General features: G+C 40.8%; 1 protein-coding gene across 8 annotated transcripts in view; it reads right to left on the bottom strand.

The window, feature by feature from the left end:
* Positions 1–26,658, bottom strand: part of LOC142028843 (poly(rC)-binding protein 3-like) — a 522,814-nt gene that overhangs the window by 56,206 nt on the left and 439,950 nt on the right. For 7 of the 8 annotated variants that reach the window (XM_075022739.1, XM_075022740.1, XM_075022732.1 and 4 more), the window contains one exon: positions 6,323–6,473. In XM_075022739.1, coding sequence (XP_074878840.1) covers positions 6,323–6,400 — 78 coding nt within the window. In that variant the 5' untranslated portion in view covers positions 6,401–6,473. Of the gene's footprint in view, positions 1–6,322; positions 6,474–25,895; positions 26,484–26,658 lie in introns of those variants that run through there. The other variant, XM_075022736.1, reaches the window with a different exon arrangement.

Here is a 26,658-nt window from a genome sequence, read left to right as displayed (position 1 = left end):
ACTGCTTGGATTGAATTACTGACAAGGTGATTCTTAAAGCTACTTTGTTGTATTCTGTATTTTAATAAGTAAAAAATAAAGAAAAAAACGGGGAAGGAGAAGGGCATTACCTTCAAGATGGGGAAAAATTATTTCTGCACTTGCTTTACAGTCTTTCAGGGGGCTATTAAGCAGACACAAAAAAGTGGTCACTAAAAGAAATCCCTGATGCTAAAACTGTATTATCTATACTGATGGAAAAGGCAGTTTTCTCCATGATTTTATTCTGTCTATATTTGTGCTGTTAAGTGTGAGCAATCACCTTAATAATCCTAAATTTTCTTTCTTGCAAAAAATTCTATATATAGCATCATAAAATAATCACCAACATGTCTGAAAGTGACCACTGAAGCTGGATGTAAGTCCGCCGTAACCAGTCCTTCCAGTGCCACAGGGCACCCACTGATCCTGCTGAAACCACTGGGAGATAGAGTTCCTCAGGACAACTAAAATTAAGCTTTAAGTACTGGAAGTTTAGCACCTAAAAATCAAGGTTTTGTCCAAACCTGAACATTTGACTGAAGGTCTATTTTTCTAATTCACTACTGCTGAAACTATGAGAAACATACCATTGAGCAAATGGTATCAAGGAAGGAAAAGCTCCACTCAGTCATAGTATCTTTCCTCCATCAAAGCAGATTACACATTCTACATAATACCTGTGCTGCTCTTCCCCAGACATGTTTAAAATCTGCTTAGGAGACTTCTAGAACCTCATAAAAATCTCAATGCCAGGAATTTCTCTTGGGACTCCCTTATTAGGATTTATTTTCAAAAATATATTTTATCCCATTATTTCCAGCCACAAGCACTTGTATCATTCAAAATAACGACACCCCATTACACTCGTATTTATGCTCTCCAGGTATTTATGAGAATGTCTGAAGAAAGCTAGACACAGTCTCCTCAGCCTCCTAAAATTTTGTTATTTTTCTGCAAATTCCCTCTCTGCTCCATCTTCAACATCACTCACACACGTGGCACCTGCTGCTGAGCACAGAACCGCAGGTGTGATTTTGCCAGAAGAACAGTAAGGTAATTACCCTCTCTTTGCCCCACGATGCACCAATGCTATACATCCAAAATTGCATATGCTTTTGCTGCAATAGCTTTCCTTTCCAACTCAGCGTATCCCAAATGTGCCACTCTCTAGGCACTGCCGCATCTGATGCCTTTCAGCCTTTTATGCTTTCCAGATTTCCTTCTCTCACTGCACATGTATCTTCTAAATTACCTTCTCCAGTTAATTGCCTCAACTCTCCAATTTACACCTCTCGGTATTTGGCAAGAGTCCTACTTCCCTGCCAGTTTTCCCTTCCCTCCTTCGTCCTACCTGTAAATGATTTCCTCCTTCTTCCTAACCATCTGACTTTATTAATCCATTTTGTTTCCTATTTCTGAACTCCTTCCCCTTTCTCTAAAAGATTCCTCAGACTCACTGTATTAATACAGTCTACACAGGTGTCTTGCAGACTTCACTGCACCCAATATGGTTTCATCGATGCACACCTTCACACGGCGTCTTTGGAAACGCTGCACTTTTACTTCTGCAGGTTTGTACTGGAGGGAGGAAACAGAAACTCCTGTGCCACCACTATGAGATGGAAACCAAAGTGGATTCGTGACCCTGCTGCCCTTTCCATGCTGGCACATTTGAACATTTTCTCCTGTTCCACCTCATGGACCCGACTTTTAAATCTCCATTAAGCTGCTTTCCTGAAATTTAACATCTTTCTACCAGCACAGTCTCTTTATCATCCACATCTAAAATGAACCTTTAATGGTGAGTCTTTAGGGTCTTAATCAGCCTGTTACCACTGGCTGTGTACAAATCCAAACCAGTCCAAAATCATGTAATCATTATCCAGTATAGTCAAAGTAGGTGCTTTTTCAAGAGTTATTTCTTTCTGGGTATGAACTGACCAAAACTCGAAGAAGAGCACTGTAGATGTCAATTACTAAGGTATGTTGGCAGATACCTGTGGGCAAGGCTACAATTTTCTACCATCTTCCAACCTCATTACCTGTGGCAGTAAGCAAGAAAAAAAACTAGCCACAAGCTACGGGAATAAAAAATTCAACACACAGTGAGCAAATAATGATAAGAAACATCGAGCTCCATCAAAGACCCTGTAACATGCAGGTAGCCAAAAGAAGTTTGATTTTGATAAAAATTAAAAAAGGAAGAAAAAGTAAAAGGTACATTTCTTTTGGAGCCTGAGCTCTGCCTCTCCTTACAGAGAGATCTGATAGCTGGGGACTGTTTGCCCATGAATGCACACACACTCAATTTGTGTTCGTTAAGCCCTTCAAAAATGTTGATCTGATCCGGGTAAATGCTGCCACTTTTGCCTTTGCTGGAAGCAGAAATCTTGCAATCCCTGCAATATTCTAATCCTGCCCCGAAATTATACTTTTAAAGCAGACAAAGGTACTAAAATATCCATACCCGTTCACTCGTCTGCCCTACACAGTGATTTTACTTATTTTCCTTCAAGAAACAGCATGAATTAGATGGAAAATACGGAAGTAGGGCAATGTAAACAGCCCCAGTCCATATTCCCTGTTTTTCTCTACTGAAATGCATGAAACAGTTTTATTTCTTAATGTGCTGCATCTTTCTCATTAATAAAAGATGAAAATGCATCTCTGCATTATTTAATATACCCTATACACCCAGCTCCTGGACATGTTTCAAAAGGCTCTTCCGTTCCTGCCCTCTCCGGAGCAGCATTCAGGTAACTCGGTCAGAAAGGTCCCGAGCAGCAGAGGCTGCAGTACCGTGGCAGCTTTACAGGGTATATTCATTTTTGTCTAACTTGTCCTTAAAAGCCTCCAGTAAGGGATGGTGCAGCATTCCCGGGCTGCCTCCTTCCCTCCTCACACATCCGCCTAACTACTTTTCCTAATTTTGCCTTTAAAATTCCCTGCAGAGACAGTTGCTTCTCTGTGGATGTGAAGAACACCCGAGCGCTGCCTGTCCTTGTCGCGTACTCCCTAACACCTGCCCTCTAATTCATCGCAGGAAAGTACGACAAATGTCCCGTGTTGCTCCTGGTTTCTCTTCAGGGCCGTCGCACTATCATATCGTAGCCTTTCTACTGATGTAACACAGCGTAAGATGAAAATTAGGCTTTTCATCTTACACCATCACACGCTCTCTGAAGTCCTGGCTCAGGAGGACACCTTTCATATCAGGCCCTGGAAACATTTACCCCGAGGTTAACCTTTTATACCGCGCAGTGGTTAGCCTTTTGCTGGGCCTGCACGAGCTTTTTTGCTGCTTCCACAGGTGGAAAAAAAACCCTGGTGCCTTCCCTTAAGATCACATTTTCTGCCCTGAGAAAATCAAGGCTGTGCCTTCCCTTGTCACCGGCCAGCTGCTCCCAAATCTCGCTACTCTGCGGAAAAGCGGCCGAGCTGGTCCTCCAGGCGGCCATCCCAGCCTCTTCCGAAGGATGCTGCGCAAAGCCCTGCCGGAGCTCAGCTGGACCTACAGCCGCTTCGTTCCCCAAAGCACGATAAAGCAAAGGTGCTGAGGAGAGGTGTCCCACCCGCAGGGAAGCACTGATCCTGGGTTGTTCCGGAGCTCGGGACTGTTCCCATCTCTTTTCCTTTCACCAGATGCTAATGTTGCCTTTGATTTTTTTGCCGCTTGCCTTGTTTGCTGTTGTTAAAGATGCTTTTTTTATTCCCTATCCTCTTGCAGAGGTCTGTCCGTTCATACAAATCCCAATTTTTCTGTCTGCAGGTATAGAATTTAGCTTAATTGCCTAATTAAGATGTCCATCCTTGACTTAAAGCCCCTATACAAATCACAAGAAAAATTCATGCCCAAAATTCCCTAAGTCTGCAGGATTTACAGCCGAGATAACTAAGCACAGTAGCACAAGTTACGGACTTTCAATCAAAACAAATACAAATATCACAAAGCACATAGACCTTCCCTATGCAAAGGTACACTGGTAATAAAGGTTTAGAGACAGAGTTAAGGTCAGTGGCGACAGACCCTCATACTTCCATGAAACACGCTAATAAATAAATAAATAAATTTAAAATGATCTTACTTTAAAATTATCTAACTGAATCCAGTTTGCTACTGTTATTTTTAAAAACCACCTTTTAATTCCCCTCTTTCAAGTTATGACCAGTTATTTACAGCTCCAGCTCTGCTTCAGTTAATTGTTTTGTCTAGAAATACTAATTAAAGATCAGCAATTTCCACCGATGTCATTACCACAACAAATCTTAAGGAAGAGCCTTAGAAAAATGTTTCTTCTTCTTTTTCAGAGGCACACAGAGCTTTCAGAGTGACCTTCTCACACTGAGTTCATATTGACTCAGACATCCTTCATTCTTCCGTATTATCATTTCTAAATCACAGAAATGACATCAAAGAAACCATAACGGTCTGACTTTTATCACCAAAATAAATTCTGATTTAACGTACTCTTTGCAATACTTAGGCACAATAGGATACGTGATTAGAGCGTAGTAGAGTTAACAGTATACCCATTGTGCCTTGTTAACGGAGGATGCATGGTATACTCCCGTTTAAAATTTGAACTTCATAGCTTTTATGGGCTTAATTTAGACACTTGGGGCTACATATGCATTGAAGATTGGACACATAACATCTGTTATCTTTAAAAGTGGTTGCATACCCAACCATTGATGTTTAACACAGAAAAGTAGCTTTTTCTAATTTCATTTCTGATTTCAAAATTTTTTTTTGTTTCAAAAAAACCCCCTAGTCCGCACTTTAACTAAAATGTCCTGAAAATGACAGATATTTGATTTTTGCTTTAAAAGCATGATTCTGAAAGAAGCAGATATGTCTGACAGAGGCTGAAAAAAAGCACGCCTAAGCACATGGGAATTTGACTGAAACCAGTAGGGCTACATGTACCCACCAGGATAAGGATGTGTTCAAACATTTTTCTGGATTGGGATCAGAACCTGGTAGAATCAACCCTTAAGACCTAATTTTGAGTGTAGACATGCATACAGATTTTAGGTGGGTTTGTTAAGAGAGACTGTTATTAAATTTGTTTGACAGATCCCTATTTAAGATGCAGATTTTACACACCAGATGCCTGCCTGAAGCTGAATATTTCAGGGGAAAAAAAATCAAACAAAACAGATTATTTCTGAGAAAATACATAATTTGATCTGACATAACCTAATTTCTGACTTTCTTCATTTGCAAACTTAAATTGTACCCCCTCATACTTCTTAGCAGCTCCATAAGTAAAATACAAAGGGAGATACCTTAGTCTCCTATTTTTGCTATGGGTATATCGTATGTGTGTTCATGCCATTGGTTGAAAGCATGCGCTGTTTTAAAATGTAAATATATTTTTAGTTATTAAATTAAATCCTAGGAGTAAAAATACTTTTTAGATTGATATATACAAATTTGATCTCCAGAATGAGATACATATATATAGAGATAGATATTTTCACTGTTCCTTGTTAAGAAAGGGCCAAAACCACCTCCTTTATATAACATTCATTCATTAAGCCTAAAAACGCCCGCTGTTGCCTGATGCAAACAATACAAACGAACCTATGAATTGTGTTTTTTAATTAAAAGCCCATTTTGTGATCTGGCAATGTGAAATAAACAGCTATCAGACTGTTAAGTCTGACAATACTGAATTGGCACTTTGTCCATGGCACAGATTTCACACTTATCTGCATGCTTAAGTGCTGCGCTGGACAGAAACGAAATGACAGTCAACCTTCCAAAACAAACCCGCAGGGGACCTGGATGAATGCTTGGTATATCAGGGGGTTCGCTCTAATAAGATGTTACATCGGAATAATGAAGAACTATCCCGTTTGCGTTCAACAGAAATAGACAGTAATTCTGTGTCAGTTATTTCACGCAAGTCAATGTTCTGGTACCTTAAAAAAACCCTGCAAAATGCAGCAAATTATGAGAAAGGCAAACCGTATGCAGGTCAGCCTTATGCAAGGGTCGGCCACATTTGGCTAACTATCAATGAAAGAACTCTTTTTTTTGCCGCCGGATCTGCTCAAAACGGGTTTTTTTTACAGGCGGGGTTCGTTCCAATGAACTCGGGTTGCAGTGCAAACTTAAGTGCGATGCCTTGGAAGGCAGCGGGTGATTTTTCGGTGATGGCAACGGTGGTTTTGACTCAAGTGGGAGGAGGAGGAGGAGCAGACCCTCTGTTAACGGCACCGTCAGGTTCTGACGGTAACTGCACACACTCGCTCAATATACAGGCAACTGCTGTGGCGACAGTAAATGCTTCACCTTGCCATGCATGAGAAGGCGTATGGTAAGCGTGACATTGAGACCTCCTTCAGTCACTTTTGTGTCCTTCGTGTTCATCCTGGCCTTGTATCTTCAATACTTGGAAGCAGCTTCGTTTTTCTTCTTTTTTTCTTCTATTCACTTAATCAACCTACAAAGAAAGGGAGAGAAAAAGAAAAAGTACCATTGAGCAGCTGAAGCTACTCTGAACTGAGAATATCATGTTGTACAAACCAATTAACATTCCTCCCTTTGATTTTCTGGACTACAGTTTAGTGCTGAAAAGGCTCCTTTGATTATTATCCCTCCCTGACCAACTCTTTAGCCCTTCACCAATTACAAGATAAACTCCCCTTTGAAACCTTAAAAATTCTCTTAAACTTCCTGTATTTCGAAGCTGAAAGTATAGAGCACAACAGAGTGAAATACAGCGTTTTCTTCTGAAAAGCATTTTCTCTTTGTTAACCATATATATATGTATATCTCTGCATTTTTACACATGCCTGGTGCTGTTTTCATTTCTCTCCCTGTTACTACCTCTTTCTCTTTCTGCTCTTGCAGACAAGATATTTTTGTTTTCTCTCCAGCTAGAGAGAAATTAATTCTGAGCCTAAACACTGATCCCTGCCAGCAACAGTGGATGACACATTATCAAAGACATCTGAGTAACTAAGAGCCACTTGCTGCTGTAAATCTGGGCACTGTCTGACTTTGGTTTTGTCTACCAGGCCCAGAGGTGGCTCAGACCCTCAAAGACCAAAGCCAAGCTTTAGACCTAAGTAGAAGAAAGATTTTTCTTAATTCCTAATGACAAATTGCAGATTTTCAGTCATTTACAAAGTCCTAAATATCCTAAAATGCTAATGAAAGCTGCAAGGACTGGCTTTGAAGGGATAAACAAGATGCGTTATGAGATTAGTCATGCAAGAACATTTATCAGTCCAAACAAAAATGGGGGCAGGAAGGAATAGTACCAAGGGCAGGCAAATTCCCCAGTAGAAAAGGCTTAGAGACTCCTTATTCGCTTTTGTCCTTTCCAGGCCTATCTTATAGAGCATAAAACCCTTAAACAGACATCACGCCTCTCAGTAACCATCCCTTATTAATGACAACCCTGTTAGCTTTGCACCTTGGAGCTTCCCAAAAATTTGACTGGCTTGGGCACTGGCTAACGAGCACCCCTAGGGACAACCATTCTGTGGCTCGGAGCGTACAGCGGTGTCTCACCAGGGTGACAGGCTCCTGTCCCCTTGTAGAGACTGCTCAGGCATGGGACCAAATTACTGGAGGGACCTACGAGATCATTCCCCTAAAAACACCAGAAGTAGTATCATGCAGACTGTTTCATCCATTGATTAATCTCCATCTTAAGAGCCACTAAGCACTGACATACTAGACCAAGGTAAAGCCCATCTTAGTTGAGCGTGAATTTGTCTAATCCCTTCTTGAATCCATACATCTGGTCTCTGAAAGTTCTGGCCTCACAGATTAATTATTAGTGTGGGAAAAAGTGCTCCACTTCATCTGGCTTAAATCTGCTGGCTGTCATGTCCCCTTGTTACACATTTTGCCCTCTGTGCGTTATCTGAAGACCATCCCGGACAGTCACTCCTCTGGTGGCTGATGGTTCTCGTTTCAGCCTGAGCCTGCGAGTGGCCAAGCCACTCCTGATATTTTTGCTGCTGGGAAGTACCCTGGAAGATGCCGAGTTTTCTCTCAAGTCTCTGCAGAAGTACTTAGGGCCACAGAGACCTTCTGTGCCTTCAGTGACTGCAAGAATAAGAGGCGAACATGCTTGAAGAGAGGTGAAAAGAAAGAGGGAGAAAGAACAACTTGAACTCCTCCTTCCTAAAGGCAAATTCATTAGTTGCTACCACAGAGCAGCTCCTGCCTACCTGCTCCATTGCCAAAGTTGCTTTTCCCTAACTCAGCATGGACTCGGTGTATTTTATACCATACGCTCCACCACCCAGACCACAGCCGCTGAAATAAATCCCGTTTATTCCACATTTCTAGGCTTATCACTTACATCCCATATCACCTATCCAGATGGAGAAAAGCAGAAGAGAAAAGCAAGGTGCCTGGGTGAGAAGGCAGAAAACAGAAGCAGCCTGGCCATGTCTCTGATGCACCATGTGTGCAGGAGAGTGAAAGGAAAATGTCCCAAGGCTCTGTCAAAAAAAACAACCCAAACCCAAACGCCAAACAGGAACACTTTGGTACATAAACAGTAGAATAGATCGCAGCGTTCTGGACTTTATGGGAGGAATACTGGCCATCTGAGATCTCTAGAAAGTCATGGTACCTTAGGGTATGCTTGGAAGATTTCACATAACGGGTGTGTTTCAAGTAGAAGCAAGGTATTTAAGACCTTCTGTGGACCAAAATTTAGCGATGAAGGTACAGCTATGTTTCTAATGAAATATATTCCCAAGTGGGAAAAATAATCCCAGACTAGATACAGGCTTACAGTTGCTACGGCCTTTTACTGTTGCAACGTTACAGCAGTATGCTCACTTTGGGAAAAATTTGGGAGGAAAGCCTTTTCTTAGAAAACAAACCCACCACCACCCGAGCCTGACCATTTCCAGAGAAAACCGGGGCGGGGAGGGGGTGGGAATAATAATAAAAAAAATCTGTGTTTTTTAGCTAAAGCCTTTTGGGTTCTTTTTAAAACCAGAAGTGAAAAATGAAATTCCACCACAAATACTGTTAAAAATATCACTGCCATCTAATTTTTTTTAAAGGATTTTGTCTTTGCCCCACCTCCCAACAAGCTGAAACTCTGGCACCTGGTACTGAGAAAGAGAACAGATGTCTGGGGGAGGGCTGAGAGCGTGTGTGCCTGCAAGGAGTTAGGCAGCTGTGGGAGATACAAAGGGAAAGAATTAAAAAAGGCAACCTCACATGATAAGGAAGAATACAAGAAACCTATACATATACCATGAAGAGAGAAAAGTTTTTACTATGCCAGGTCATTTACAACTGCCCCAGTTGTCCTGAGAGTCCACGTATTCCGGCAAAACATTTACAGATTTATAAAGTAAACCTACATGCCTGTTAATTACCCGAGTATTTCACTTTTAAAGACAGATTAAAATAAAATGCATTGTTGTACTTTATTATTTTTAACTAATTACAGCAAATTTTTCTGCAGGCATCGTTGCAAACACGTGCCGGGCTAGATCTCTGTGTGCATGCAGGTGTCAGACCACGGCACAAGGAAGAGAATGGTTTCCCCTACAAAGCCTCCTACCAGCCAGCAATACATCTATGTATTTATAAACCTGCTGCTGTAATATATGAGCACATCATGAATATTAAATCAGTAAGATAATTTCCCTCTCCTTTGCAAAATCAGCGTTTCGAACAATTTACTATGTTCCTGGCTTACGCGTGTGTTTCTGTGAGCAAAGAGAAAGCTAAATACGTGAGGCTTTCCTTTCTCAAGCTCTGTGTGATGAGGTCTCGTGGCTACTCCGGGTGCTGGGAGCGTTGAGTCTCAGAGTATGAAAAAAATCGATATGTCACGCTTTTCCTGATGCCAGAGGAAAGTCAGGGGACTCCACAGGTGAGCAGAGAGCATCGTACAGACTGATACAGTCAATGGCATAGCTGAATGTTAGAAGTGAGGGTTTATGCATTTTAGTCTGCCTTCAGCAGAGAGCTGGCAACGACAGGAGGACAGCTGGACAACATCCTCCTTCTGACCTTGGGAGGGGAATGGACCAGAATGCACAAAATCCAAGATCCAGGGCTCTGCAGCTCCAGGTAACAAGCAAAAAACAAAACAAAAAAAAAATCACGCCCAGGGAACGAAGGCAAGTAGATAACCTCAGATAGTTCCCAGCAAACAGCAGATCTTTGCCTCCTGTGGGGCGGAGCGTGAACTTCTGAGGACATTTCCACTGCTGTTTATCATGTAAAAAGTGAAAACTTCTCTTTAGGTAGAAAAAGGCATCTATATGCATTAAAAAAAACCCCCAAACAACCTTTTGAAAACTCCAATAAAATGGACACGTAGTCTTATGCCAATGCCTTTTGTCTGTAAGTATGCGTTTCTATACACTTTCAATATTAGCTATCCCAAGCTGGCATCAAATGGCATGTCCTATATGCTCACTGTTCATTACATAAGGACCATCAATTCTCTAACACGGCTTTTCAATAATCGTTGGTAGATTAAGCGACTAAAACAACAAGCACCTAAGCCACGTGTTCATCAGACTACCACAAGGAACAACACAGTTTCTCAAGGATTTCACTGAATTAATAAAAGCTACAAGATGAACTATACAGCCAGAGGGCAGTGCCACAACCCACACGCACGCACACACACGGAGGTTAGGAATCCACGTGGCTGAGGGGGTAGTGTGAAATTGCTGCCTGAAGCCATGGAAAGTCAACCTCATGACCCCCTTTCTTCCTACCCCTCATGCCTACTAATCCCCTCCCAAGAAAATAAGCAGACCATTGCAGAGAATATGGCTGCACAGTGCTGGAAAAAAAAAAAAAAATATATGTTTTAAATCTCTAAGGTGACCACTTCAGGCATGCAGGATAAGAAAGCCTTTGACTCCACAACGGGCAGGGATGCCAAAGATGAATAAAATCAGCTTAGTACCAAGGTGGACATCAGGCAATTGATCTCTGAGTTTAAAGCCACAATAAATTATTTGACATCCGTGAATCTGCCAAGAAAACTACTCATCTGGAAGATCCAGAGGAATGAGAGGGAGGAGGGAGAGAAAGAGAGAGTGTGCACATGGTGAAATGGGATGGAGCTGCCCAGTCACAGAGGTGTGCTGGAAAGGAAAGAGATGCAGAGAGAAGGAGAAAGGCAGGGAGAAAGAGAGAAATGAAGCTTCAGATGGCTGATATGGAGAATCACGCGAGAAGAATCAATGTGGAAGCAAGAACCACCCGAAAACATTGAAGGAGGAAGCCTGCTCTGAAACGTGAAGTCTTGATCGTATGGTTGTTAAATCTGAGCCTGTCAGGAAAGATGAAACTGGTCAGAGCACCCAGCACAGCATTCCCTGTGCTTGAGCTCAAAAGGGACTCTTGAACCTAATTATGGTGCTTCATCACCATCAACAGAAAGATGTAATTATGAAGAAAGCAAAGAACAATCTACAGATGAAATTCAAAAAACCAAATTCCAGTTGTTCCACTGGAAGAAAAAAACATTTCTAACAAAGAAAAAGGAATGGGGGAAATTATAGTGACATTCAGCAGAAGCCATGTCTAATTTAAATGAGGACACACAAACTCAGTCATCTAGTTCCCATGTATCGGTAGGTTTAGAAGAAGAAAACTTCAATAAAGGAAACATAAGAACATCCAGCCTCTCACAGTAAATCTGTCATTTCTATAATACATGGAAACATCCCAAAGGAGGGGTAGCTAAGCACATGATAAAACCATAGGGATGGGGGCAGGCAAAGACAGGAGCTGAACAAGGGGACTAAGACGCGAGCAGAGTAACCTGAAGACAAAGAGAATTATCAGGAGTTATGAAGAATTGGAAGTCGGACAGTAACATACTGATGTTTTGAAGAAATAGTTCAGAGTTTGGTTTATTTAGCAAGAATTCTTTTTTTTTTAAAAAGTGTTATTACCAAAAAACAGAAGAAAAAGATAGTAAGAGTGAACAAAAAAGAACAGAGAAAACTGAAACACGGGAAGCCACGAAAAGGCTGTAGCTAAGTGCTCTTGATCAGAAGCCTCCAGGTGGAGGGAGACCTCCCGGGAATTGGAAGCAGCACACTGCCAGGGATCATCACGAGAAGAAAGGACCTGTGCTTTCAGCAGAGCGGAGTTCTTCGGGGACAGGTTTATGCTACTTACGTGATTTTAGTCTTTCATTTAAACTGGAGGGAATATAGGAAAGGAGAAGGAGACCGAAGGGAACATAAGAAAATTACTACAGCATAAGAACTGATGACATTATCAATAGAAATTGACAGATTCAGCTGTATAGGTAAGGTTTAAAATTAAAAATAAGCTGTCTGCCACAGAAAGGTTCACGCTATCAAATGAAGAAGTAACTACTTTGCTTTCAAGTTCTCTGATAAGCTAAGCATTTATTATCTATGGCTTTTCACTTGAAAGTAGCATCTCTGGATGTCAAAGGACTAAACAGTGTAATTATACAGAAAAACACTGGCAGAAGTTTAAAAAAAAAAAAAAAAAGGCACAACCCAAAGTGAAATCAAAAGCAAAACCAGCTCCAGTTGTATTATTTTGTTTCAAGGAACTTCTTTTCAGAAACTGTGAAAAGTGATAACAATCAGCAGCTATTTACGGTCTCAGCTGAAGCAAAAGACGACGACTGGCCATTTGCTAAACATACACATCTTCAGTTTCTGTGTCAACTGAAGGATGAAGACATTTATTGTTACTAAACCATATCACTGTGAGGTTACTAAGAACAAAAAGCTCACAGGATGCCCACAATAACTTAACGGTAATAACAATGACAACTCTTCAAAGGATTTCTCTCCCAATAATAACTATTTGGAAAAGGAGAAATCACACTTTGAAGCACTCCATTTTTACACAGAGAGCTCACCAGGGGAATCTGATTAATGAACAATAGCTAAAGAAGCAGGTGCAGTATTAACCTTTCTACTTTACCAGTTCTGTCTCCCAAATTATTAGAGGACTGTACACAAAGGAATGAGATTATACATTTTATTCACATCTTGATCATTTATATCCCAAAATAGATTTAATGTTAATCTCTAACTCCTTAATGAAGTGAACAAGATCTGCAGAACCTGGCTCCATTAAATTGTCATATCATGGCCCATTTTAAGTAAGTTGATAGTTGGGATGGATCCAAAAATCCAGAACTGAGAAAATTAATTCTTTGTGTTAGCAGACCAAAGCGTGTGTGTGTGTGTGTCAGCTAGTTTTCACTAAAAAGATAAAAGAAGATAAAGGAATAGCTCAAGAACGAAATTTGAACAAACACTAGAGAGAACGAAAGGAAATTCATAAATCACATGCTCAAAGAGATCTACGTAAAAATTAACCGACAGGAAAGGAAGCTGAACATGGACCACTGAAAGGACAGCAAGTGGGTTTACAAACAGAAATAGAAAATATCTCTTTTACAAAAAAAGTAGTAAAATATGAGCTCAAAAGTCAAAGGGCACTAAAGAGCAGCACATTATTCCATGAGTTAACAGCTACCAACAAGACAGTTACACACCTTAGCAACCCATGTGCTCCTTTTACTAATTATTGTAAAAACCTCTGTATCTCTGATATGCTAAGCTCTGTAGTCACTACATATATCTGGAAGTAGCAGGTTTGGCAAAGGAGTGAAACTGATAAAGAAATAACAGATTGAAAAAAATAGCAGAACAACTTTTGAAGGCAATAGCAAGTGTAAAAACTGGCAAGACTCCAGGAGTGCTGCCTTTCAAATGTAATTTTATGAAGTATGTAAAGCGGTACTAGTTTTTCCTTGAGGGATATGTAACGCTATCTTGTGAGAGGAAGAACCTATCCTATCTATAGAAGAAGCTGTCTTTGTGTTCTCCCTAAAACGAGAAATGCCCTTACTCTAGACGACTAACGTCTCATTTGCTGAAGATCACTAGATGTCAAATAATCCTTTGAAGAGAACAGCAAAAGATGAGAGACTTCTTTTTTCTGTTCTCAACTGATGAATGTTTAGCTGCTGAACTTGACATATATGAACCCCACTCTTTAAATGGACCACTTTTCCTCATGCTGGTCAAAAAGCATATGCTTCAGCCAATGACACTGGTTGCTGCCTTTTTGAATAATTAAAGGAAATAAACAGTAACATTTATTGACGCTTCTACTTACAGCATTTTCTGTAAAGCCTTTTGAGTAAACAATATGGCATCATGACTTTAGTACAGGAAGAAAACTCACAGAAGCACAATAAAGACTATTGCCCCATTGTTCACAAAACTATTTCCTAATATCAACATTCAATGATGAAATACTTACCTAATATAAATTAATATAAAAATATTATGCTGTGTGTGAAGAGACAGCTACAGACTTTGCCAAAATACAGAAAGTTATCCCTTCAGAAAACATCACATGTCAAACAGGTAATAAATGCTATCAAATGCCTGGAAATCAAGTCTCAGGAAATCTCGAAAAGCTGTATAACGGCCTTCAGCAAATGCCAAACAGATCTGGGATCCTGTGGGGAGTAAGTAATTTCCAGGTGGAAAACACAGTAATTCTTTTGCCTTTCTTCTATCTTTCTAAGTCTTTTTTTTTTTTTTTTTTTTTTTTTGCCTTTCTGTAATTATTCCAGAAAGAATAACCTTAGCAGGAATGCAGAGAACATCTTTACAGTTTGCCATGAACTAAAAAAAAAAAAGCAGCAGGGTGTGCATGTCCATATTTTGTACAGATCCACTAGCCAACTAGCTCTTCTGTGTATGTGAAAAAGCCAGGCAGCTAAAAGCTCCTGCAGATGGAAGCTGCCACGTTAGACTAATGAAACAAAAAATCCTCCACAAATAAGAAAGTTGTGGCAGCCCGCCGTAAATTATTCTGTACAAATATTCTCCAGGAGGATTCAATGACGAGTTCAGGATGGAGCAGAAGGTGCTTTCTTTCCTTTCCTAATGGCACACAGTGCAATTAACTGTAAGCTTTATCATGGACCTGGCAGTTTGCAGGATCAGGAAAGACAATATATGCGTGTGGTAGACCAGCTATTTACCAAAGAATGATTTCTAATCATAGCTTTGAGCACAAAATCAGCTTCACCTGCCACTTTATCCGGTGGCTCCAAACCCCACAAGTTAAGCGTCATGTTGCTCCGATCTTTGTTTTTATGTTGCTCAAGTTTTAAATAAAAATGTTGCTTTACTTATGTTCAACCAAGAAACAGACACTCCAGCTAACTTGCATTAATCATTCCATATGGCCTGAGATAATAAATCTAACAGAGAAATGTACATACAAGTCACAGTGAAGATGGGGAAAAAATTGAACAGACCACCAAAAGCAGCAGAGTCATCTCTCCAGCACAGAGATGCTTACAAGAATGGCCTACCCCATAAGAACAGATTTTCAGTCCACACCTGCTCCTGGAAAAAACCTAGATTCTGATGACCCAAACATTGTGAATGTGTGTCATATCTGTTAAATTATCCCTGTGGCCCGAAGTCAAATGTATGAATAATAATAATAATAATAATAATAATAATAATAATAATAAATATTTTTATTTTGAAACAATGCTTCAATTGTAAATTTACCTTAATTTAATTCAAAGCAAATAAAACAACTAAAAATGTTCTGGGGCATACAAACTTTGCTTGTTGATTCAAAAATAAATGCACTTGCACCAAAGGAAAGAGAGTCAAGCCTAAACAGATGTTCTTTTTTCCATTTTTTAAAATCTCAGAGAACAGAGAAATCATTCACATCGTCTATTTCCAAGATATTTTAAGTGAGCAAGATTTATTTACATATGTAAAAAGATATATTTATCTTTAATATAGTATGCATATATACATAGAATACGGTCAAATGCTGGAAAATAAGCAAGGTACATTTTTTACACAACAGATGTGGACAAATGTTAAAATATTGCTGGGGCATAATCCAATAAGCAAATATTAAGAATAGCATGATTTTTTAAATGACATTTTTATCCTTAGTGAAAACAGTCTCACAGATGTAAACAGGAATTATAATTTTCTTTGCTAATACATACAAGAGTACAGATAGCTTCTTATTGATCAAAGGGAAAAATGCCCCAAACCAGTAGAATGGTCCAATAAATATGGGAGCTTCTCTAGTGGGAAACATTAACCCATCAAGTATGTACCCACTGGGCACAGAATAAGCAGATATTTAAATATATTTATGTTTTTATAATTCCATCAATGTTGAAATGACATCTGCCTTAGAAGATATATTTGTCCAACCTATTTGTAATTAAATTTTTGTAGACATATCCGGTTCGATAAACATGAGTCAGTTGTTTCACTCAATCCAGTATAAAACATGGCTGTTGGTTAGGGAAAAGAGGCTAATGATACTAATACATTTCACCTTATTAAACAGAAAAATATTATATATTGATATAATTGAATCTCTGACACAAACAAGCAAAAACATCACTTCGTAATCACCTTATGTTATTTACAAGGCTGTGATTTGAAAAACCATTCAAACTCCCTAGATGGATAAAATAAATATTCATTAAAAAAAAAAAAGGAAATTCATACAGCAGCTAAGGGAGGGAAGAGGATGAGCTCCCATCCTTCTGTTGCAAGGGGATTGGTACTAGCCTCCGGAATGTGGCTCCCTTCTGGGATACCACGCTCGTGCTCGCTTGAGGCAAGGGTGGATTTGGAATTGTCGGAGAAAGAGAAACGGATGCAACAGGAGGAGCACAGCTGTAACAGCTGCAAACATGGCTGAGCACTGCGAAGACTTCCATCGTTGACTGGGATAAAAGGGAAAAGAAAAAGCAGAGTTGCAATGTCCTGCCAGGTCGCTGGAATTGTTGCCTTCAAAAGTCATGATCACAAGGCAAATATTTAAGCTCTCCATCACTGGTGGTTAGTCAAACCATATAGCATTATAAGAACTTCACTGTGAAACTCAAGACTATGCGGTGGGTAAAAAACCCTAGTATGTTCCCAGAGCTTCATCTGAAACTAGATTTAACAACAAGAAACAAAACCCAAACCAAAAAAACAACAACCAGCCCACAATAAACGACTCTTTTATGGGCAGTCAATACTCAGAGTAGAGCACCAAACACATGCCAAGGTTTAAGCCACTTAAATCAATGTTTTTGTCACTGATTTAAACCAGGAGAATCTTTAAAACTCAAAGCAAGTCTAATTGATGAAGTATTCAAAAGCAAAGAAAAATCAAATCGTTTATTTATTAATAACTTCCAAGTGCCAGCTGTAAAGTGAATCACTGCATCTTGCTCTAGCACTGGGAAAAAGCAGCACTGAGGTTATCCATTTGCTACTTCCGTGCAACCTTTACAAAGAAAAGAGCCTATTTTTTGCATAAACTCATTTGCTTCACCAAATTACTCAGCTGAAACAGCGCTTCACGAAGTATCTGTCCTTTTGTCTACCCTTCAGTCCCTCTCCTTACCAATACCTGCGTACGTACATAGCTATATCTATACGCGTATGCGTTCCACCGCAGGAAAAGCTTTGGTGGGAACCCGGGGGTGAGGGATTCCCAGTCGGGCTGGCGGCGGGTGGGTGGGCAGAAGGGGGTCACAGCCAGCATCACGAGAGAGCAAAGCGAGACGTGGGGGCTCTGGAAGCGAACTGATACAATCGCTAAAAAAGCCCCCGTGTTTGGAGGAACTCCCTCCAAAAGGTGCTTTAAGCAGACTTAGGATAAACATTCCGGTTTTTTTCCCAGCTGGTCCAGTAACTTTATTGCTCGTACCCAACCCCGCTGCCTTTAACGGTTTCACGGACATAACTGGATGTGGAATTTGGTCCTATGTTCTTTAAGAAAACAAAACAAGACCTGTGCTAGTGCGAAGGATTTGATGCTGCCCTTACCTTCCCAATTTTGACTTGGGACCACGAAGTGGTCCATTTGCTCATTTGAAAGAAAAAAAAGTAAAGATCAAAGAAGGTAATTGCTGGTTTATTGCAGAGACTCCAGAGACATACTGAGGAATAGATTACTATTAAATAAAAATAAAAAACTAAAAAAGCATTACTGACGTTTTGGTAGTATCTACATCAATAACTAGAGGAGGGCATTAGCAGCACATTAGCGACAGTCAGTTGGAAGGACTGTGGACATTATAAAAGAGAAGAGCAGGAAGACAACAACGTAAAAAGAAACACAGTGCAAAAAATGTATGCCAACATATTTACAATACTAGGAGAAGAGGAAGCAACCACATTCACATAACCATATCCTGCTTCATATTTGGATCTGGACACTCCATAAACACAGAAAAAAAAAAAACCACAAAAAAGAAAAAGTGGGAGTTCATTGAGAGGAGAGTGGAAAAAACTACTAACAGAAAATGATACAAAGATGGGGGTGGATCTTAGCCACCAACAAACGAGGCAGTATTCGAAAAAGGCTACTGATATTGGAGGGAACCAAAGCAAACGAGAGAAACTAGGATGCTGCAAGTGAGGCTGGCTGATGTAAGGGTGACTTTATTACTCAAAAAAGAAGAAATTAAAGCTAAATCTGTCCCCCAAAACCAGTTTGGGGTATCTCTCAGGCTGAATGACATGTTCCAGAAGCGGCAATGCCCCTGGTGTTTCCATGTAGAAAGGTTGCAGAAAGCTTCCTGGAAGCCTTATAAGAAATACACTGCAGTCAGCCCAGACGCTCAGCACTGGGAATGCAGGATCAGGTCTTAAACAGAATTTAGACATAGTGTGCCAATTTTGTAGGGAATTCCACCTTGCAAAGTTTGCTTTCATTCCAAATGGAACAAAACCATCAAATTTTGAAACAATTTAGTGTATGAGTCTGTGAGTATGTGTGCTTGTGTATGTTTTAATATTTTTTGTCAATCCAAAGAAGTTCTTTTTCTACAACTAAATTTTTGTACAGACTCCAACTTGCTGGTTTTATATTCTATTATGTATAATATATCTCAAAGTAAAAACATCTCTTTGCAATGGAAAACCAAAATGCCACAATTTTACAATTTTGCAAAGGCAGTATGGACAGTCACTATCAAAGTCTTTAATTTAATGTTTTAAATAAGGAAATCAACACATTCCCACAGAACATTTAGATATTGACAATCGGGAAAAAAAATTTTTGAAAAATTTCTATCTGCTCCTCTATAGGCTCACTTTGTAATGGAAAGGAAACAGAGTTGAGTGAACAGACGAGGTCTTTTGAATCTCCAGTTTCCAAGACTTTGTACATTTTCTGTCTCTTCCCTGTTTTTATAAGAGCCCTGGCATTATTGTTATTGCAGTTAGAGAGAGGAGGGGTGTTTTAGAGATTTTTTTTTTTTACTATTATTTAGTCAATAAGTAAGTTAACTTGGTAAGAGAAAAAGGAGGTCATATAGTATTCAAAAAGATACAATACTTGTTTTCTTTTTTCCCCTCCAGTGCTCTGTATTGAAATCTGAAAAGCCCTGTTTCAGATTCTGCACTTTGCTATTGCACACGTAATAATAGGACACACTGGCCTTTGATACAATTCTCTTCAGGGAACAAAAGCTTCCTTTGGCACAACTACAGCCACTGCTTGTTGTAGGTTACACATGTCTTTCCAGTCAAGCATGATTAATAACTGTTAAAAAAAATGCTTATGACCCATGGCAAGTATTCTTTCAACTATAATACCAGCATTATGGGCTCTGAATCTCAGTAATTTTAAAATGTGCTTCTACAATGGAACTATAATTTAATTACTTTTTCTGCAGCCTGTTCCATTTTGTTTCATCACTTTGATTGCACCATGCGCTTGGCAGCTTATGGAAGACTGCATCTGCCTCCAGGATTATTTCACTGGGCTCTTTCGACATCTGTTTCTGAAAATGACTTTATTTGCAGTGGCATAAAGAATAATCAGAGACTTGTTTAATCCAGATAAATTGGAAAAGAGAGAGACAGAGATGGGGTTGGAGGCAGGGAAGAGACGGGGGAAAAAGAGAAAGGAAATCTATGTTGCATGCTGCAGAAGACATCAAAATAATCTGACCTGTTCCTGTGCTTCTGAAATGCCGTTATCCGATGGATGATATGATACATGAAAAGATGAGTCACTAAGTCAGTTCCTTTTAATATTTGGAGTTCGTAGATGCAATACATAAGACACTCCCTCTAAAGCTTCATGTTTTGCTTGATCAGTTTAATATAATTTTCATGAACTACACTTGCAACCTCATCCCTCGAGAATCACAAAGCGGTCTGAAACGATCGGTAGCAGTTGACGAAAGTCCCTATAATAAACGAGCTAAACCCAGGCTCCAGCATGACCTGACAGCCTTCCAGCCGCGGCTACAGCCAGCACCTGTTGCCGAGTGCCACAGCACGGACCGCCGGGCACAGGGTTTAGCACTCAGCCCGATGGATAACTTCCCACCCATCAGCAGACCTCAACTGGGTCACCTGGGTCTCAGATGAGCAAATGCAAGGCAGCTATAACATGCCCGCGCTCGTACCGGCTTGTATTCAACACAATGGAAATCACCACTGGCGACGGGCGTTTATTTGTGTGTTATGGGTGGGTTTGTTAACCCGCAAACCTGCAAGCCGTCATAAGCATTTAAAGAAGCGCTCTCTAACAGATCACAGGTGGTGGTCAGGTTTGGGTTTGTTCCTTATTCTTTTTGTTTATTTTTTTGCGGGGAGTGAACAGATATTTGTCAAGAAGCATCCACTGCCTCAATAAAGACGTGCTGCAGGAAGGCACCTCCGGCAACAGAAGAGTAACGACCGAACGAGCCACACTACGTGGCTTTAGGGACCAGGGCCGCTAAAATTTGAAGCACCAGAGTGGACAGACCACAATAATAACAAGCAAAACAATCCCCAACGTGCTCTCAATTTTGAGAGTTTAAAATCTTGCCTGTCTTTTTGCTCCTTTCCCTTTGGAGATTTTTTCTGTGTTATTTGCTGGTCTTCTGGGCTCTATTGCTGTAGCAAGCACATCAGGAACAGTCACACTGAACAGATTATCCAGCTGGTTGGGACACATGTATTTTGCTAGGAATTACTTAAAGACAATCCAAAAGGAGGTCATACAGTTCTCAGAACAATAATGAAGAAAAATCATTGTCCCCAAAAGTAATAGGTATCATGCAAACACACAATAGCTGGAGCTAAACAACTTCGTAATAGCCCGATTCCCACAGTCGTGTAGCCTTAATTAACTGTCACAAGCATTTGGACTTTCCTTTCCCATATGGCCAGACTGACTCTTGCCCCAGTCAAAAGCGGTCCCAGCTTCCTTCTGGGATTTCATCCATCCAGGGCATTTCATCCATCCTGCACCCCCAAAGACGTGCTCCTAAGAGGTGCCTATGCACTATGCTGCTGTCCCCGTGGGAAGGTCACTAAAAGGAAAGACAAAAAATTCCTCCTCTTCTGTATTTCACTGCCTCACCTTTCCTCAGCAAAATACAGCAGGGGAGCTGAGGACACTGAAAAACTCAAAGCTTCCACATTGCTGATCTACTTACAGGCAATATGAGAAGCAAAACTCCTCTGGCAACCTGCATGTCTAGTAACTTGGCAAGCTTGACAGACCGCATTTGGAAGCCTGGTTATTTTCATAAAAGACATAATCCCAAAAGCAAACATCTCAAACTTTTGGAAGGAAACACAGAGCAAACCAAAAATACACAGCTAACAAAAAGGGAAAAGTCATCAGTGTAGAGTATTTTGCTGAAGAACTATCTGAAACCCAGGACAACAAGGTTCTCTCCCCTTCTTCCTAACCAACCCCCCCCCCGATATCTCTCTGATGTCTGAAGAAGAGGTGAAGATTTGATAGAAGATATCACCTATTTACATAAGGTTTCTATTTGGCTAAAACAGGAGGGGAAGCTGCCCTAAGAGAGATATGTGCTGGTGGCAGGGCATGCCCGTGAAAATCCTATTAACAGAGATTATTAAAAATTATTTTCCTTTTTTCCTTCTTTCTTTTTTTTTTTAATCTCACAAGCGTGGGCTGTAACACAGCGGTTGCGCAGGGCCAATGGACGTGCAAAGAAATTGCTCATTGCTTTTCTAGAGCTTCAAAGTAAACCATACACAGCAGAAGACACGCAGAGGGTCATTATAATTTGACAAGGCTTTGTCGTCTTGCCAGTATTACCAAAGAACAAAAGCCATCATGCTTAATTAGAAATTCTCCCTAAAGAATTTATAAGAATTTATTGCTCAACAGCCAAGGTGAAAATAGTTTGCTTCTGAAGCACCAGCTAATGACCACTATCGGTCAATGAGTAGATGTCTGTGCAGTCAGATGTGGCTCGGTAGCATCTCTGTCCCCACAATGTTTCACAAAAAGCGTCCTTAAAGACAGGGTAAGTGTTTGAACATACAGATGTTTACCTTAGCTTAGTCACATGAACCTGGGATGAAGCTTTCAGACTGTTGGTAGCAACTGAAGAGACAGAAGGCAACATAGTCAAAGGAGAAAGGGTGGAAAGGGGCCTGAGTCAGAGAAGGGTAACTTTGCCATCACTTGAGGAGGGGCAGAAGGTACCTGATGCTGCAAAAAGCAGAGGACACAGCAGCCAGTTAACCTGGCTATATTTTTTTTTCTTCAAGGAGGTGATAGAGGTAGCATTGAGAGAGACAGGGAAGGAGTCAGTGGAGATGGAGTAACTGACAGGAGGGAAGAAACCAGCCAAACTCATGCTAAGAGTCTGGGATTGCATCAGCCATGATCAAAATTAAGAATGAAGTAGGCGTAAAAGTTAAAAAAGCACCAGGGTGGGTGCTCCTGGTATGGCATTCAGAGCCCTGGAGACAGGGTATAGGTATGGTCACGTTTGATTCATACACACTTGAGACAGGCTGAACTCCACCAGGAAAAGAAATTCAGTTTATGCAAAAGCACAACCTGCCTTGTACGTACTCCCCTGTCTTAGGCAGGGCACAGAAACATTTTCTGAAGACACTTTAAAGGCTACACTGGTAACAGGGAGCAGCTCCTCCAAAAGTGAAATCAATGTGTGGGAGTGGAAACAGCAGAGATGCCTCCTAAGTGTCTAGATGCTGGCAGGTCCTTAGTTATTTAGGTGCAGCTGACTATATAACTGAGTGATTTAGGCCCCTTAATCCAAGCACATGGAGGATCTCAGAACCTGCCCAGTGTAGGCACAGCTGCAGCCAAACCACTACGCCACCAAATCTTGCTATCATGAAAAAAACGATGTCTGCAGTCATTCTATCTTAAAAAAAGGTCATAAGTATAGGACAGTTATCCCCCAGCAGCTACCCACGGAGACTGTCCAAGACTGCCTGGAGTCAACTACTTAGACCCAACGATGCATCTGAAGAGCTAACCTGCTCGACAGAGCTGCTCTTAGGTCAGCACAGAAGGAAGACTGCGCTATATTAACTGTATTAACTATTCCTCCTCCCTTTCCCCTTGACATGCTCCATACAAATTAACCATTTTTCTTGCAGCATTTAAGGAAATCTACTTATAAATTGCTTTCTGATGCTCCATTTCTCAACTATGTCATTGATTTTCATCTACAACTTATATATACATCCTTGAAGTGAAATCAATTAAGAGCGGCTGAAATGAAAATGGACCCTGTTTGTAAGGGGCAGATCTAGTTCCTCTCTGTAGCTATTCTCCACCTCAACAAGGGAAGTGATAAGATACAGAAGGAAAATAATCTGTGTGGGAGGCTTCACTGTGCTCTGCTTAATTAACCGCTGTTCAAGATGTGGAACACACAGCAGTGTGCACCTTCATGTCCACGCACGTACTTACATATAAAACCAACGTGCAGTGGTAACAGGGTTGACTTATTTTCTATAAACTGGGATATGACACCAAAACATGGCCAAGAGGAACTAGTCTGCATTAATTTACAAAACAAGTCGAGGTTCTCCCAGACTGCAACAGCTCTGAGCCTATTTAATACTGAGTTCACGAGCAGGATCGTTTTCTTCAGGATCTAAGTCTTCAACAGCTACCATAAAGATGAAGCTCTGTCTTTGCAACAGCATGCAGTCAAGCTATCTAGAGTCTTCCCAACCTGTACTGTAATATAAAATCAAGATAATTGAGAGATCCGCCATGCGATACACATATACATATATATGTATATTCGTTCTGATGGATTCCTACATGCGTTAAGCTGCCTGTGTTAGCCCCAGTGCTCCCTCAGCACTCAGAGATAATATTCTGATCACATAAAATGCGGCAGCAACCACTGTTTTATCACACAGTCGTCCTATACACAAATGTCAGATTATGTATTGTTCTTGCCAATGCAAATGTCAGTTTGGATCGTTCATAGGGTACAGGCGTGCCCCAGGTTACCCTGGGTCCCCTGTGGAGCTGAGGCACGAATTCTCAGCACCTCGCAGGACGAAAAACCTTTTCCACAGTGATAGCCTAGGGTATGTTGGTCCTGCCTTTCTGGCATGAAGGAGGCCCAAATAAAATGTTAAGTCCGTGCACTTCTGACTCCTAAAATGCAGCATCAAACAAAAGCATGGCAGGACAACTTCTGTGGGTATGTAAAATTAATGATCCAGTTTCCTTGGTCTGTGAGCACAGGTGAATGGGGAGCGGAAGGTCACAGGTGGGGCTCTTCTGGGCACAAACCGGACCTTTAAGGAGCAACGTCAGGCATCTAAAAACCCGCGGAAAGGAGAACAGCACAACGCTTGGTGGGTGACTTCGGCAGATAACCACTCCTTTACTGTTTCTACAGCAACCTTTTGGTTACAAAAGGCTGCTGGGGGATGTCTGTTAAGATAAGAGGGTGAAAAAAGAGGACATTTTAGGGAAAGGAAATATCAGACATACATGGTGCATTAAATGTTTCCCTCTGTTTGCCTTGACTGCCCTGTGTTCTAAAGAGGAAAGGTGGTGAACCACTCTGAAGGATTTCCTGGGCTTTACCGATAGCCTCCAAATGGCTCTACTTCACATTTTCTCATCATGACAGATTTGGTTAATGGCAAAATTGAGGAAAAAAAGATGTAGACAGCCTGAAAATGTTGAACCTAATCATTTTGTGTGGGTTTTTTTGTGTGTGTTAAACCCTGAGAAACATAAATTCTGTTGAAGTATTAGGACCTTGGAGAAGAATTATACAGGTAATTTGTTATTATGGCTAGCTGAATAAAACCCCCCAAAACCTCCAACAACACATCATTGCCTCCCAGAGTATTTCTTCAAGGATGAAGTTTCAAATGCTACATAAAGCCTAAGGCATCATGTTTTATATGAGGTGTGTACGTGTTAATAGAGGGATATCCATGATGATATCCTCCAGCCCTAGGCACGCTAACAGTGCCTCTCCTCCCTCCGAGCCACGCTGCCTGCTTCCTTCCCTGAATCACGTCTCCGCCAGCTAGTTCAAGAGACTCCAACCCAAATATTCCGAATTTCTTCAGGCTATTTTGTTAAGAATTCCTAAACGAGAAACTAGTCTGAAAGTCCTATTTCTGTTACCTAAACATCTGTCAAATATCATCCATTCCCAGACATTTTTGCTATTAAAAAACAGTGGAAGCCAGCTCTCCTGGGAGTACAGATAACTGAGATAACCACAGAACTGTACTCTAATAGTGTTTGGAAAGACTAGCAAAAACAATAGCGAAACAGCAAAGGAGTTGTAAGTATGAAATGCAAAGATGACTAAATACTTCAGCAGTAGCTTTCAGGTCATGCGAATGCATAATGCAAGTCATTCCCTTTCTGTTCCATGAATCACAGAAGCACAGCAGCTGATGTAGAGGAATAGTTACAGCTGCACGTTCTCTTCCCCCACACCACCCCCCGCCCCAGTTGCTGCCACCCTAGCACTTCTGCAAACGACAGTTTTGCCATCCAGCTTTTGGAAATCCATAATGCAAAACTCAGTGGGTCTTACCTCCTCCTTAGTGATGGACTATTAACACAAACTGGCTTGACTTTACATGCAGACAGAATATACCAACAGCTGCACTCTTTCATAAAACGAGATACAGTTATTAATTTTGCCACCAAAGTCATCAGACCAGAGTTTCTTACTTGTGGCCATGAAATTCCTTTCAGATGACATACTTAAAAAAAAAAAAAAAAATTAAGAATCCATGGAGGGCAGGATAAAATGACTCATATATTTTAGCAAAACATAGACTTGCAACTCCGAGACACGTAGGTTTGGCAGGAAGCAAATTTGTACACAGCCTATTACAAAAGGCATCTTGTTGATGTCTCCCACAAATGCATAAGTAACTGACAGGCTACTTGAAAAACTTTCATGAAAACAGCTTTTTCATGGGAAACTGAGTTGTTCTGTTGTTGGGCTTTTTTTAAGTTTTAAACAAAGAGTCTCATTTTTTGCATGAAGGACATTCCAAATTCCACTTTCCAACTTTAATCACAAAATACCTTTGCAGCATGTATTAGAACAACAATGGCTCTTCCCAGGGAGAAGTCTCTTCCGGATGAACTAGCGGCTAGCAAATATCATGGAGCTGCTGGAATACCAAAGCATGAAGCCCCTGGCCAGGATCTCTCCCTTTCCCCTTTTCAGATCTTGCCCAAAGCAGTTGCAGTGTGAGCTTTGAGAGAAAATTCCCTTTCCTCATCCTGTTCTCCCTTGCTTGCATGGGAATGCGCTTCTCTGGGCTGTGACCGGGAGCGAGGAC

The sequence above is a fragment of the Buteo buteo genome, chromosome 3 (assembly GCF_964188355.1).
Source record: "Buteo buteo chromosome 3, bButBut1.hap1.1, whole genome shotgun sequence".
NCBI classification, from domain to species: domain Eukaryota; kingdom Metazoa; phylum Chordata; class Aves; order Accipitriformes; family Accipitridae; genus Buteo; species Buteo buteo.
This window is presented reverse-complemented; position numbering and strand designations above follow the sequence as displayed.